The sequence below is a fragment of the Elgaria multicarinata genome, chromosome 2 (assembly GCF_023053635.1).
Source record: "Elgaria multicarinata webbii isolate HBS135686 ecotype San Diego chromosome 2, rElgMul1.1.pri, whole genome shotgun sequence".
In the NCBI taxonomy this organism is placed as follows: Eukaryota; Metazoa; Chordata; class Lepidosauria; order Squamata; family Anguidae; genus Elgaria; species Elgaria multicarinata.
The window spans coordinates 2226193-2238993 of NC_086172.1; the positions used below are offsets into that span (position 1 = coordinate 2226193).

The following is a 12801-nucleotide window of genomic DNA, read 5'->3' on the forward strand; positions in this document are numbered from 1 at the left end:
GCAGTGCGACAATGGAATCAGTTGCCTGGTGGGTTGTGGGCTCTCCCACACTAGAGGCATTCAAGAGGCAGCTGGACAACCATCTGTCGGGGATGCTTTAGGGTGGATTCCTCTATGATTCTATGTCCAGAAGGTTAATCTTAACTGGCACTAGAGCTGAGGAAATGACAAACTACCAAGGTCTATTTTTTATTTTAAGTTTAGAAGCCTCAACAAGGAAATATGTACACAGCACAAACCTCTTGTATAGAGGCAAGAATTCTACTCTCCAGTGCTTAAATATCAATGAGTTCACCTTCATGAATGATTTAAAATTCATAAAAGCTTGTAAAAAAAAAGGCCTAAAAGTAACGTATGTTTCCAAACATAGAATGAAATTGAACTAAAAACAAACAGATGTCCAAGCCTGGAAAGGTTCACATAATTTACAAACATTGCTACATTGTAACATGAAATTAACTATTCAGCCAAATTGCTTTAAAAATCAAAGTAGACTGAAGCAACGACAATGATTTTCCCAGGCTCAAAACACTACTCACGAATATGTATAACTTTCATATTATCACTTTTAGCAAAGAAAACAACTTACTGTTTCTAAAGACATATTTGCTTCAGCACACCCAGTTACGTGCGTGTGTGTTGAAGGAAGTATTAAACCAAGTCACTGCAGCGAGCAAAGTTCAAGTATAACTCAACGGACTTCCTGGTTTCGTATTAGGCTTGTAGCCACAGCTGCACACACCTGTGCAGTCAGATCTCCAACAGTGAGATCTCCGTTTTTACTCTGTGGTAAAGCTCCACTAAGATTATCTTCATCAAAACTTAGTTGTGTTAGCTATTGGACGTGACAACTTCCAAATAAGGTCTCCATATAAAAATATGGTTACAAATGTGGCAATGAAATAAAATAATAAAAACTGAAATAAAATGTTTTACCCCATACACTAAAATCCTACCTTAAGCCAAAAAGGTCTATTATCTATTAAGGAGTCATGGGATCATAGAATAGTAGAGAACAGAAAGCAGAGAGTAGGAATAAATAGTCAATTCTCCCAATGGAGGGAAGTAAATAGTGGGGTCCCACAGGGATCGGTATTGGGACTAATTCTTTTCTGGCTCATAAATTATCTGTAATTAGAAGTTAAATGGCCAAGTTTGCCAATGACACCAAATTATTTAAGGTTGTTAAAACACAAAGGGATTGTGAAGAGCTCCAAAGGGATCTCTCCAAGCTGGGAGAGTGGGCATCCAAATGGCAGATGCAGTTTACTGTAAGCAAGTGTAAAGTGATGCACATTGGGGCAAAAAAACCCAACTTCAAGTATAACCTAATGGCATCTGAGCTGGCGGTGACTGAACAAGAAAGAGATCTTGGGATTGTGGTGGAGAGATGGATGAAAATATCAACCAAGTATGCAGCCACTGTAAAGAAGGCAAACTCCACGTTAGGCATTATAAGAAAAGTTGAGAATAAAACAGCCAGTATCATACTGCCCTTATACAAATCTATGATGCAACCACACTTAGAATACTGTGTACAGTTCCGGTCACCACACCTAAAAAAGGATATTATAGAGCTGGAAAAAGTGCAGAAAAGGGCAACTAAAATGATGAGGGGGCTGGAGCATCTCCCCTATGAGGGAAGGTTACATCAACTGGGATTGTTTAGCTTGGAAAAAGGGAGGCTAAGGGGAGACATGATAGAGGTGTACAAAATGATGTATGGTATGGAGAATGTGGATAGGGAGGCATTTTTTCCCCTCTCTTAAAATATTAGAACCCAAGGTCATCCCATAAAGCTGAATGGTGGGAGATCCAGGACAAGTAAAAGGAAGGACTTCTTCACACAGCACTTAGTTAAATTATGGAACTCACTACCACAGGATGTAGTGAAGGCCACCAATTTGTATGGCTTTAAAAGGTGGTTGGATAAATTCCTGGAGGCGAAGGCTATCCATGGCTACTAGCCCTGATGGCTGTGTGCTATCTCCAGTATTCGAGGCAGTAAGCCTGTGTGCACCAGTTGCTGGGGAACATGGGTGGGAGGGTGCTGTTGCACCATGTCCTGCCTTGTTGCTCCCTGGCCGATGGCTGGTTGGCCACTGTGTGAACAGAGTGCTGGACTAGATGGATCGTTGGTCTGATCCAGCCTCAGGGCCCTTCTTATGTTCTTAAAAGAAAGAAGGGGCTGCCTCCTGCACCCTATGCCTCTTTCTTTACCCAGGCCCAGCTCAACTGTGAAACTATAGATGTTTGTTCAGTTGATTGGATCTGCATAGATAGTTTTTAGATAGATAGATAGATAGATAGATAGATAGATAGATAGAGATAGAAAATCTATCTATGCAGATTCAATCAACTGACAAACATCTATAATTTTCCAGTTGAAAGAAACCCGAGAGAAACAGCAACTGTTTTGAAAAAAGCATTCTTCCTTTGTTTTTGAGTGTCACTTAAAAACATGTAGTAGCATCATCTTAGAAAAGGCAGCCATATTCCTGTGGGCTGATTCACACAAACAAGCTTGTTTTAATGCCCAGCACGAGCCGTGCACCATTTCCCTAATTAGCCGCTCGAGGGCAGCTTGTTGTGTTGTCTAAACCTGGACTGCATTGGTTTGCTGAAGGGGGAAACAACCCTCAAACAACTCTCTACAGCCCTATTTGAGAGTTGTTTTTCCCTCAACAAGCCATGCCGCCCTGATACGGACAACACAAGCCATGCCCAGGCAGATATATTAGGGAAACTGCACCCACCATGTGCCAGTGTGCACTGGGGATTAAAACAATTGTGAGAACTGGGCCACTGTGTGAAATACACACCTCTTTTAAGACAGGAATTATCATCCACACTCTGGTAAAGACTGCCTTTAAAAATAATTAACTGTAAAAAAGTTGCTGCCTGATAACGAGTGTGGGGGGACTGTAGTAGTTGAAAAGGGTTTTGGACAAATTAGTCTAAGCAATGATTCCACTAAATGTTGCATCTCTGATTATCACATACCATTAAGGACACTACAACAGCTAAAGTCTGTTTCTGCCTAACCAGCTTTCATAAAGCCATTTCAATTACTGCTAGCACATTTCTACTATTACCTAATGAGGAGAGCTTCCATCAACAACTGAAGACACACTTGATTCCCCAGGCATTCCCCTGACTGCTAGCATTGGGTGTGTTCACACAACATACTAGCTCATCATGGGTGACAAGCTACACGTGCCAACAACCCCACAATGAGCGGATTGCGCACCAAACAGACGATGGGGCTGCCATTCGGCTTCTCTCCCACCCCCTCTCCTCCCATTTCAACCCTCCAACCATTTTTTCTGCCATCCAAAGCCCCTCTCTGCTCAGATCACTACCCCCTTTCTGGTGTCCAGCTTTTTTCCCCTTTAGTGGTTTTTTTTGGGCCCGTACCATCTCCTCCCCCACCTGCCTGCACTCCAACGGGGAGGGGGAAAGTGGGACAACAGGCACTTTTGTATGAAAAAGAGGGGACACTGGCTCAGGGAGGTGTGCACTACCAGGAGAAAAGCCTCCAGGGCTGCTTCACACCCTTTAAATCCTGGGCATCCCCTTGCAGAGTCGGTAAGGTGAAGTGCTTTTCCCACCTCCCCACCCCTGTTTTAAAGGACCCTCCTTGCCTACTTTCCCCCTTTTAAAAAACATTTTTCACAGTGCTACTGCAAAAAAAATTGACAAAGGTTTTTTTTAAAGGGGAAAGACATGGCCAGTGGCTGAAAAGGGGGAGAGATTAGAACGGGAACGGGATCAGGAAAGGCAGACAAGATGGGTTTGCCACACAGGACCCTGCCTCCTCCTTTTTTCATTCACCTTTATTAAAAAAAAAAAAGACTGTTTGCCCAAATGGGCAGAACCCAGGGAACCAATAACAGAGCCACCACCACCCCAACGTGCCGTTTGGGGCACTGTTAGAGTGGCAGTCACTGGTGAAGGAGGCTTGAGGCGACTTGGCTGTGATCAGGAAGAGAAACAGAGGATTTTGCTGCTCTTGCCAAGCAACTCGCTCACTGGTTCCCTCAAACCGCAATTAATTTGGTGTCCCTGGTTTGCATGACACGTCAACCCATCGTGGGTAAAACAACCCCTTGAAAAGCCATTGGTTGTTGCCATGGCTTCCTTCAAAAAATTAACCCACCCTGTGGCAAACTGTCCAAGTTTGGACAACCCATTGGTTGTCCAAACTTGTTCTAGACAACAATCCATGATAGGTTGGCATGTGAACCCAGTAATTCTCAGTCACATCTGGTTGTTTTAATGAAACTTTATTGTTTTTATCATTGGTTTTATTGTATTTTATCATGATTTCATCTTGGAAAGGAGAGTCCCATTGTTTGAGTGGAAGTGCTATGTTGGATGCCTCAGTCGTCTCCCAAAAGCGGGTCTATGACCCCCCTGGAAAAAGTGAAGCAGAAGTTGAGGGGGCAGGATTGCAGTTTGAGATTGATAAACAAATGGTCAAGGAACACCTAATTTCCTTGAATGAGTTCAAATCTCCAGGGCCTGATGAACTGCATCCTAGAGTAATGAAGGAGCTAGAGGAAGAACTCTCAGAACCTTTGTCTATTATCTTTGCAAAATCATGGAAGACGGGTGAGGTGCCGGACGACTGGAGGAGGGCTAACGTTGTCCCTATCTTCAAAAAGGGCAAAAAGGAGGAACCTGGGAACTACAGACTAGTCAGTCTGACATCCATCCCTGGGAAAATTCTGGAGCAGATGATAAAGAAGTCAATCTGTAAACACCTTGAAATCAATACGGTGATCACTAGAAGCCAACATGATTTGTCAAGAACAAGTTTTGTCAGACTAATTTGATCTCATTTTTTGATTAGGTAACCTCCCTTGTGGACTGTGGGAATGCTGTGGACGTCATATATCTTGACTTCAGCAAAGCTTTTGACAAAGTACCACATGACATTCTGATTAACAAACTAGCTAAAAGTGGGCTAGATGGAACAACTATTAGGTGGATTCACAGTTGGCTACAGAATCGGACTCAAAGAGTACTTATCACTGGAACCTTCTCAAACTGGGGAGAGGCAATGAGTGGGGTACCGCAGGGCTCAGTCCTGGGCCCAGTGTTCTTCAACATTTTTATTAATGATTTGGACGAGGAGCTGCAGGGAACGCTTATCAAATTTGCAGATGACACAAAATTGGGTGGGATAGCTAATACCCTGGAAGACAGAAACAAACTTCAAAGTGATCTTGATAGGCTGGAGTGCTGGGCTGAAAACAACAGAATGAAATTTAATAGGGCCAAGTTCTACATTTAGGAAACAGAAACCAAATGCAGTTACAAGATGGGGGATACTTGGCTCAGCCATACTACAAACAAGAAGGATCTTGGAATTGTTGTAGATCGCAAGCTGAATATGAGCCAACAGTGCGATATGGCTGCAAGAAAGGCCAATGCTATTTTGGGCTGCATTTATAGAAGTATAGCTTCCAAATCATGTGAGGTACTGGTTCCTCTCTATTCGGCCCTGGTTAGGCCTCATCTAGAGTATTGCGTCCAGTTCTGGGCTCCACAATTCAAGAAGGACACAGACAAGCTGGAGCGTGTTCAGAGGAGGGCAACCAGGATGATCAGGGGTCGGGAAACAAAGCCCTATGAAGAGACACTGAAAGAACTGGGCATGTTTAGCCTGGAGAAGTGAAGATTGAGGGGAAACATGATAGCACTCTTCAAATACTTAAAAGGTTGTCACACAGAGGAGGGCCAGGATCTCTTCTCGATTCTCCCAGAGTGCAGGACACGGAATAATGGGCTCAAGTTAAAGGAAGCCAGATTCCAGCTGGACATCAGGAAAAACTTCCTGACTGTTAGAGCAGTACAACAATGGAATCAGTTACCTAGGGAGGTTGTGGGCTCTCCCACACTAGAGGCCTTCAAGAGGCAGCTGGACAACCATCTGCCTGGGATGCTTTAGGGTGGATTCCTGCATTGAGCAGGGGGATGGACTCGCTGGCCTTGTAGGCCCCTTCCAACTCTGCTATTCTATGATTCTATGTAGCTGAAAGTGTATTATCAAGAAGGGGGAAATGAACGTTTAGGTATGTGTAGAATTGTTGGGGATATTCTGAAAGCCAGCCAGTCCTATTCCCTATGCTGATTATTTCACTCACAAAACATACTAAGCATTTGATAGGCAACAGGATCAACAAAGTTTCATTCATAGACAGATGGGTGCTGTTGCATACATGTCCTGCTCGTGGGTTTCCACTGGACAGCTGGTTGGACACTGAGTGAACAGAATTGCTGGACTAGATGGACCCTGGGTCTGATCCAGCATGACTTTTATGTTCTTATTACACAGACGGTGACATCAAACAAGTCAAATTGCAGTTGACCGAGGGGTTTTACTATTCTAATATTGAGAAACAGCTATCTTCAACTCTGAAAAATGTTCCACATATGAACTAAAACTGTGGGAGTTTGTCTTGGTTTCCTTTTTTCCAGTCCTTTAGCAATCCATTCTATCAAGAGCATCAGAATCTTATAAATGTACAAACACACACACACACACACACACACACTTTCACCTTGAAAATGAATCCTACTTTCTGAGATTTCCATGAATCTAGCAGGAGCCCTTAAGGGAGTTATCTGTTACTCTGGCCTAATACAGTAACTCATATATCAGATTATATAATGCTGTAAGACACCCACGGGGGGAAAAACCGAGTTAAATAGTTTAGATGGTTATAAATTTATATGTGACTCAGGAGAATCTCTTTTACATACAATCTATTGAGAGATAGCTTGACCCCAAATCTGTATTAAAAATCTGGTCTAAGCACGCTAACTAATCCACTCCATGCAATCTCATGTCCAGAGATGAATACAGAGCCAGTGGTGCAGTGAAAGGGAGAAGACCAGAATCAATTTCTGAAGAAAATGTCAAGAGTGAAGCAGCAAACTAAAATAAATTAGTACGCTGCGCTTGAAAGTGCCCCCTTCCCATTCCACAACATCTAGAAGAACATATTGATATCATGACATTCTGCAAGTTCTGGCTAGGAAGGGTGTGACCAGAGGTAATTTTCGGTAGCTGCATATTTACCATAATGTCTAATGCGATTCTGTGATACTGAATGCATAAACTAAATAACTCTTTTCTTGCAAATTCTTTATTTTAGTTGCAGTGCAGAGTACAGCACAGTACAAAAGAATCTGGGTTCCACAATTCGGAAGTTTTGCATGTGACCTCTTATGTGACACCCTTGATGTAAGTAAATGCTACAGACTGCAAAGAATAAGCAAGTCAAAAAATTTTAAAAAAATTACCACATTTTATGATACTCTTCAAACATACCATTCCAGAATTTCAGATACAGGGTGGTTTAAATAGTTTCTTATTTCCATGCGAAATTTCAAATAGTACAGATATAATTCAATTTTTGAAGTTACACAACAATTATAGTAAAGAATTGCGATGAACATAAAGTACTTGCCTTAACGAAGTTGTCAGGGAACATGCCCCTTTTCCCATTTAGCTCTCCTTCTAGCCATCCTTCCTCTTCTAGTTTTTTCACATTCCTTATGATTTCACCAACTCGAATGCTTAGCTCATCGTCATGCACTGCATCATAATCATACTCCACGGCATAGTCAACTAAAGATGGGAAGGGGGATACAGGTCAGGGTATATCATTCAAGCATATGGAAATACAAATCCTACCATTTTGAGTGGTTCTTATTTCTAAATGTAAGCTATGAACAAACTATTTCTGGACTAAGGCTGCAATAGTAAGCTTACTTACTACAAGAAAGTTCAGCTGTAACTGAGCAAACATACTTAGCATCAGAGTGTAAATATTTTCATGTTTCATGTTATTCCCACAAAAATGACAAAGAGAATAATACACAAAAACAAAGCTCTCATCTGAGTCTCTGTGGAAATTCAGTCTAAGCTAACAGCCATGTACTTATTCTGTCTGTAAGACAACAGTAGCCACCCTAAACATATTCTTATTCCGTGAATAAATTTCAACTTTATCATCATGCTACTATTTAAAGCAGAAAATGAAGAGCCTTAAAACAAGGGCTGTGCCCAAATGCTTCCGCCGTCCTGTTTGAAAGCTAAAAAATACCCACCCTTCAAGCCATTTTGCAGGAGGGGGGAGCTTCAAAACCGGGGCAAAGTGTTCACTACCTGCAGCAGGAATGATGCTCCTTGCTACCTTTTCACGCACTTTATTTTTCATCCAGAAGGTACGAGGTTGAGGCAGGAAACAGTAAGCTTATTCTGATTTGGCACTTTGAAAGCGGTTTGAAACCTGCCTCGGGAGCTCTGTGCCCCAACAGGCCCCAACCGTTGTCACTACTGTTATAAACCATTTTAAAGCAATCACGCAGATCCTGCCACAGTCACAGGAAGTGGAAGGCACAGAAAGGCAAGAAGCCCCACCAAATTCCTTCCCAGCCAAAAAAGTTTGCCTGACAGCTTTCAGCTCAGCCTTAGGCAAAACTTTTGGTTCAGCATGAGGTAAAAATTAATATAAAAAGAAACCTTAAATATATTTATACTATTAATATACTGCTTAATATAATTAAAAATCATTGGCAGTAATCCCGTGGCGCCTAGACAGAGGGAGTGGGGGGGGGGGGTAGAGAGAGGATAATTCAGATCCCTGGATCTGAGGTCACAGACAGCACTCTAACTGCAAATGCAGGGATTCATGCTCCCCACTGGCATGGAGGGAACCGCACCGGCTGCCTCTCTGAGGTCGCAAAGGAGACAGGTGGGGAGGAGGCAGAGGGAGCAAGAACACGATGTATCCTCAGGCCTCCCCAAGTATCCTTCCCTCCTGCTCCACAGAGCTTCAGCTAGACAGGCGAAAAAGCCCGACTAGCCAAACTGCAGCACAGGGGTGCGAAGCTGACCTCTGCTGCTCCCCCCACTCTGCGTAGAAGCCGCCGGTAAGCTGCCATGTTTACAGGAATCTTCACCGGATTGGGTCCTACATGGTTTTACAATTAAGGTCTTCAATATATTCATCAGGCTGAGCTGCTACCAAGTCCGTCTGCAAACTTTATAGCAGGTCAGTCTGATTAGTATGCTAAATAACTTACTTGATAAACTACTTAAAGTTTTTACTATATTAACCGGTATATAAGCATTATAAATAAATAAGGATGCATGCGATCTGAACGTATTTTCTCTGCGTAATGAGCAAGTTATTATTTGCTGGTATCTAGGAAATGTCTTAACCACTGTAAGCTGATTCAAGCTCAGTGATTCTCTGAATTGTTTTTGAAATATAATGGGTTGTTGAAAGCATAGAAAAGAAATTTAGGGAGGCAATTGGTTGACATATATCATCATACTCCAGTTCTGCTTCATTAAATCAGAATAGAGATTTGGAAATTCTGTATTTAGTTGTAAATGTGCCTTCTCAGAGACAGTGGTTCACTCTGGGTCAGTAAAGTCCCTTCTGAGGAAGCAGACTCCAACTTCCACAGTAAGGCAGATCACCCCCTAAATTAGAACAAATATTTCATAAATTAAAATCAAATGGGAAAAATATCTAGAACCACCATTTTTTCTCAATAACAACAAAACCCCTGAGGACCTAACTACATATTATGCTAAATACACATTATAAAGCATTATCAGTGGGGTTTTTGCCCCAACGTGCATGGCTGTCCAGCTGCCTCTTGAATGCCTCTAATGCGGGAGAGCCCAAGACTACCCTAGGCAATTGGTTCCGTTGTCATACTACTCTAACAGTCAGGAAGTTTTTCCTGATGTCCAGCTGGAATCTGGCTTCCTGTAACTTGAGCCCATTATTCTGTGTCCTGCACTCTGGGAGGATCGAGAAGAGATCCTGGCCCTCCTCTGTGTGACAACTTTTCAAGTATTTGAAGAGTGCTATCATGTCTCCCCTCAATCTTATCTTCTCCAGGCTAAACATGCCCAGTTCTTTCAGTCTCTCTTCATAGGGCTTTGTTTCCAGACCCCTGATCATCCTGGTTGCCCTCCTCTGAACACGCTCCAGCTTGTCTCCGTCCTTCTTGAAGTGGGGTGTCCAGAACTGGAAGCAATACTCAAGATGAGGCCTAACCAGTGCCAAATAGAGGGGAACCATTGCTGAAAAGGGATTTGGAAGCTATACTTTTATTAACGTATCCCAAAATAGCATTTGCTGTTTTTGCAGCCACATCACACTGTTGGCTCATATTCAACTTGTGATCTACAACAATTCCAAGATCCTTCTCGTTTGTAGTATTGCTGAGCCATGTATCCCCCATCCTGTAACTGTGCACATGGTTTCTTTTTCCTAGATGTAGAACTTGGCATTTATCCCTATTAAATTTCATTCTGTTGTTTTCAGCCCAGCGCTCAGCCTATCAATATCACTTTGAAGTTTGTTTCTGTCATCCAGGGTGTTAGCTACCCAACCCAATTTTGTCTCATCTGCAAATTTGATAAGCATTCCCTGCACCTCCTCATTCAAATCTATATAAATAAAAATGTAAATGTCTGTCCGAAACAGACGTTATATCTCCGAAAGTTCTTCACCGATTGCTTTGAAATTTTGACACAACGTTGCATTCGAATATGCGAGCGTTGTTATGTAACTATATTCTATATGGGGTCAAAGGTTTGTCTTAAAATCGAAGAAATAGGCCCCCTCAAAACCAGTCCTGCTGATCATTGTGACATCGCCAACCAGTAGGCCAATCCGCTGCCTCTGCCTCCTCTCCTATTTGCATGTTTTCTCACAATTGGCTGAGTGAATATAGATGTCACACCTGTGACAGTTACACGTTCTGAAGAAAGGTAACTGCCAGGAGTTTCCACTAACCCTCTCACCGTAAAAACATCCTTTTTAAAAAACCGAACGATCTGCTTTACTTCATCCAAATAATGCCTCGCAGAAGATCACACTTAGGTCGTCGTACTCGCGGAGCGGAAGCACTGCGACGAGAAATTGCAAATCAGACTCAGGAAGAATGGGCATCAGCAAACGAGAAAAAAAGAAAAAGAATGCCTCAAATACGTGCCAAGGAACCAGGCAAGCAACGTTCAGCCAGACTTGAGGATGCACGGTTGCGAGCACGGCAATCGCGTTCTACAGCTTCAGATCTACTTTGTTCTCAACAGAATGAACGCGACAGGCTGAGAGTGGCTGAAAGACGTCAACGAGAAACAGCACATCGGCGTCAAACACGACTCTGTGGTAAACAATCACACGATTACAATCGCCTTGCATTCCGGTACAACCCAGCTGATGATTATAGTTTGAGGCGGCATGTTCTCATCGGCACTATGACTGAAGTGTGTCCTTATTGCAAGGCTCTGAAATTTAATGGAGAAACAAAAGGAATGTGTTGCGCTGCTGGAAAAATTAAACTGCCTCAACTTGGAGAACCACCAGAGCCATTACAAACTTTGCTTGCCGGATATACCGCAGAATCAAAGCATTTCCTATCTAACATCAGGAAATACAACTCATGCTTCCAAATGACGTCGTTCGGCGCAGAAATCATCACAGCTCCAGTTATGCCAACTTTCAAAGTCAAAGGACAAATTTATCATAAAGCCGGCTCCTTCCTTCTGTTTCAAGATAGTCAACATAAATTCCTATAAATGTATTTCATTGGTGATGGCAATGATGAATTGAATGCACGCTGCGGAATTTATACCGGCATAAAAAGGTCCATCGTTTCAAAACTGCAACAGCTACTTCATGAAAAAAACAATTTAGTACATTTGTTCAAAACAGCAATTGACATGATGCCATCTGATACACACAAGATTGTTATTCATGCTGACAAAACGCCTGCTGGAGAACATGTGCGAAGATTCAATGCTCCAACTATAGATGAAGTGGCAATTGTTATAGTCGGAGATCAATCTTGACAGGACCTTTCAAAGGTGAAGATGTCCTCATTCCTCGCATTCCTATGATTCCAAGAGATATGCCATTTCAATTTAAGAGATTGCAATACCCAATTCGATTGGCGTTTGCAATCACCATCAACAAAGCTCAGGGCCAATCTTTAGAATTGTGCGGTTTAGATCTAGACACAGATTGCTTCTCACATGTACAATTATATGTTGCGTGTTCTAGAGTCGGCAAACCAGACAATCTCTATATCTACACAGACAATGGAACAACTAAAAATATTGTATATCCACAAGCATTGTGAAATTAAACATATTAGAAACATCCGCTTTGTCTTTTCTTTCTTTTCAATTTAACCAGACTGAGCCACAGCAACACGTGGCAGGGTACAGCTATCCAATGCCTCTGCCTCCTCTCCTATTTGCATGTTCTCTCACAATTGGCTGAGTGAATATAGATGTCACACAATTATATGTTCCGTGTTCTAGAGTCGGCAAACCAGACAATCTCTATATCTACACAGACAATGGAACAACTAAAAATATTGTATATCCACAAGCATTGTGAAATTAAACATATTAGAAACATCCGCTTTGTCTTTTCTTTCTTTTCAATTTAACCAGACTGAGCCACAGCAACGCGTGGCAGAGTACAGCTAGTCATTAATAAAAATGTTGAAGAGCACTGGGCCCAGGACTGAGCCTTGCAGTACCCCACTCGTTGCCTCTCCCCAGTTTGAGAAGGTTCCATTGATAAGTACTCTTTGAGTCCGATTCTGTAGCCAACTGTGGATTCACCTAATAGTTGTTCCATCTAGCCCACTTTTAGCTAGTTTGCTAATCAGAATATCATGGGGCACTTTGTCAAAAGCTTTGCTGAAGTCAAGATAGATGACATCCACAGTCCACAAGGGAGGTTA

General features: G+C 42.4%; 1 protein-coding gene across 3 annotated transcripts in view; it reads right to left on the reverse strand.

The window, feature by feature from the left end:
- Window positions 1–12801, reverse strand: part of CD2AP (CD2 associated protein) — a 125178-nt gene that overhangs the window by 97684 nt on the left and 14693 nt on the right. For 2 of the 3 annotated variants that reach the window (XM_063115913.1, XM_063115910.1), the window contains exon 2: window positions 7482–7642. In XM_063115913.1, coding sequence (XP_062971983.1) covers window positions 7482–7642 — 161 coding nt within the window. Of the gene's footprint in view, window positions 1–7477; window positions 7643–12801 lie in introns of all 3 variants that reach the window. The other variant, XM_063115912.1, reaches the window with a different exon arrangement.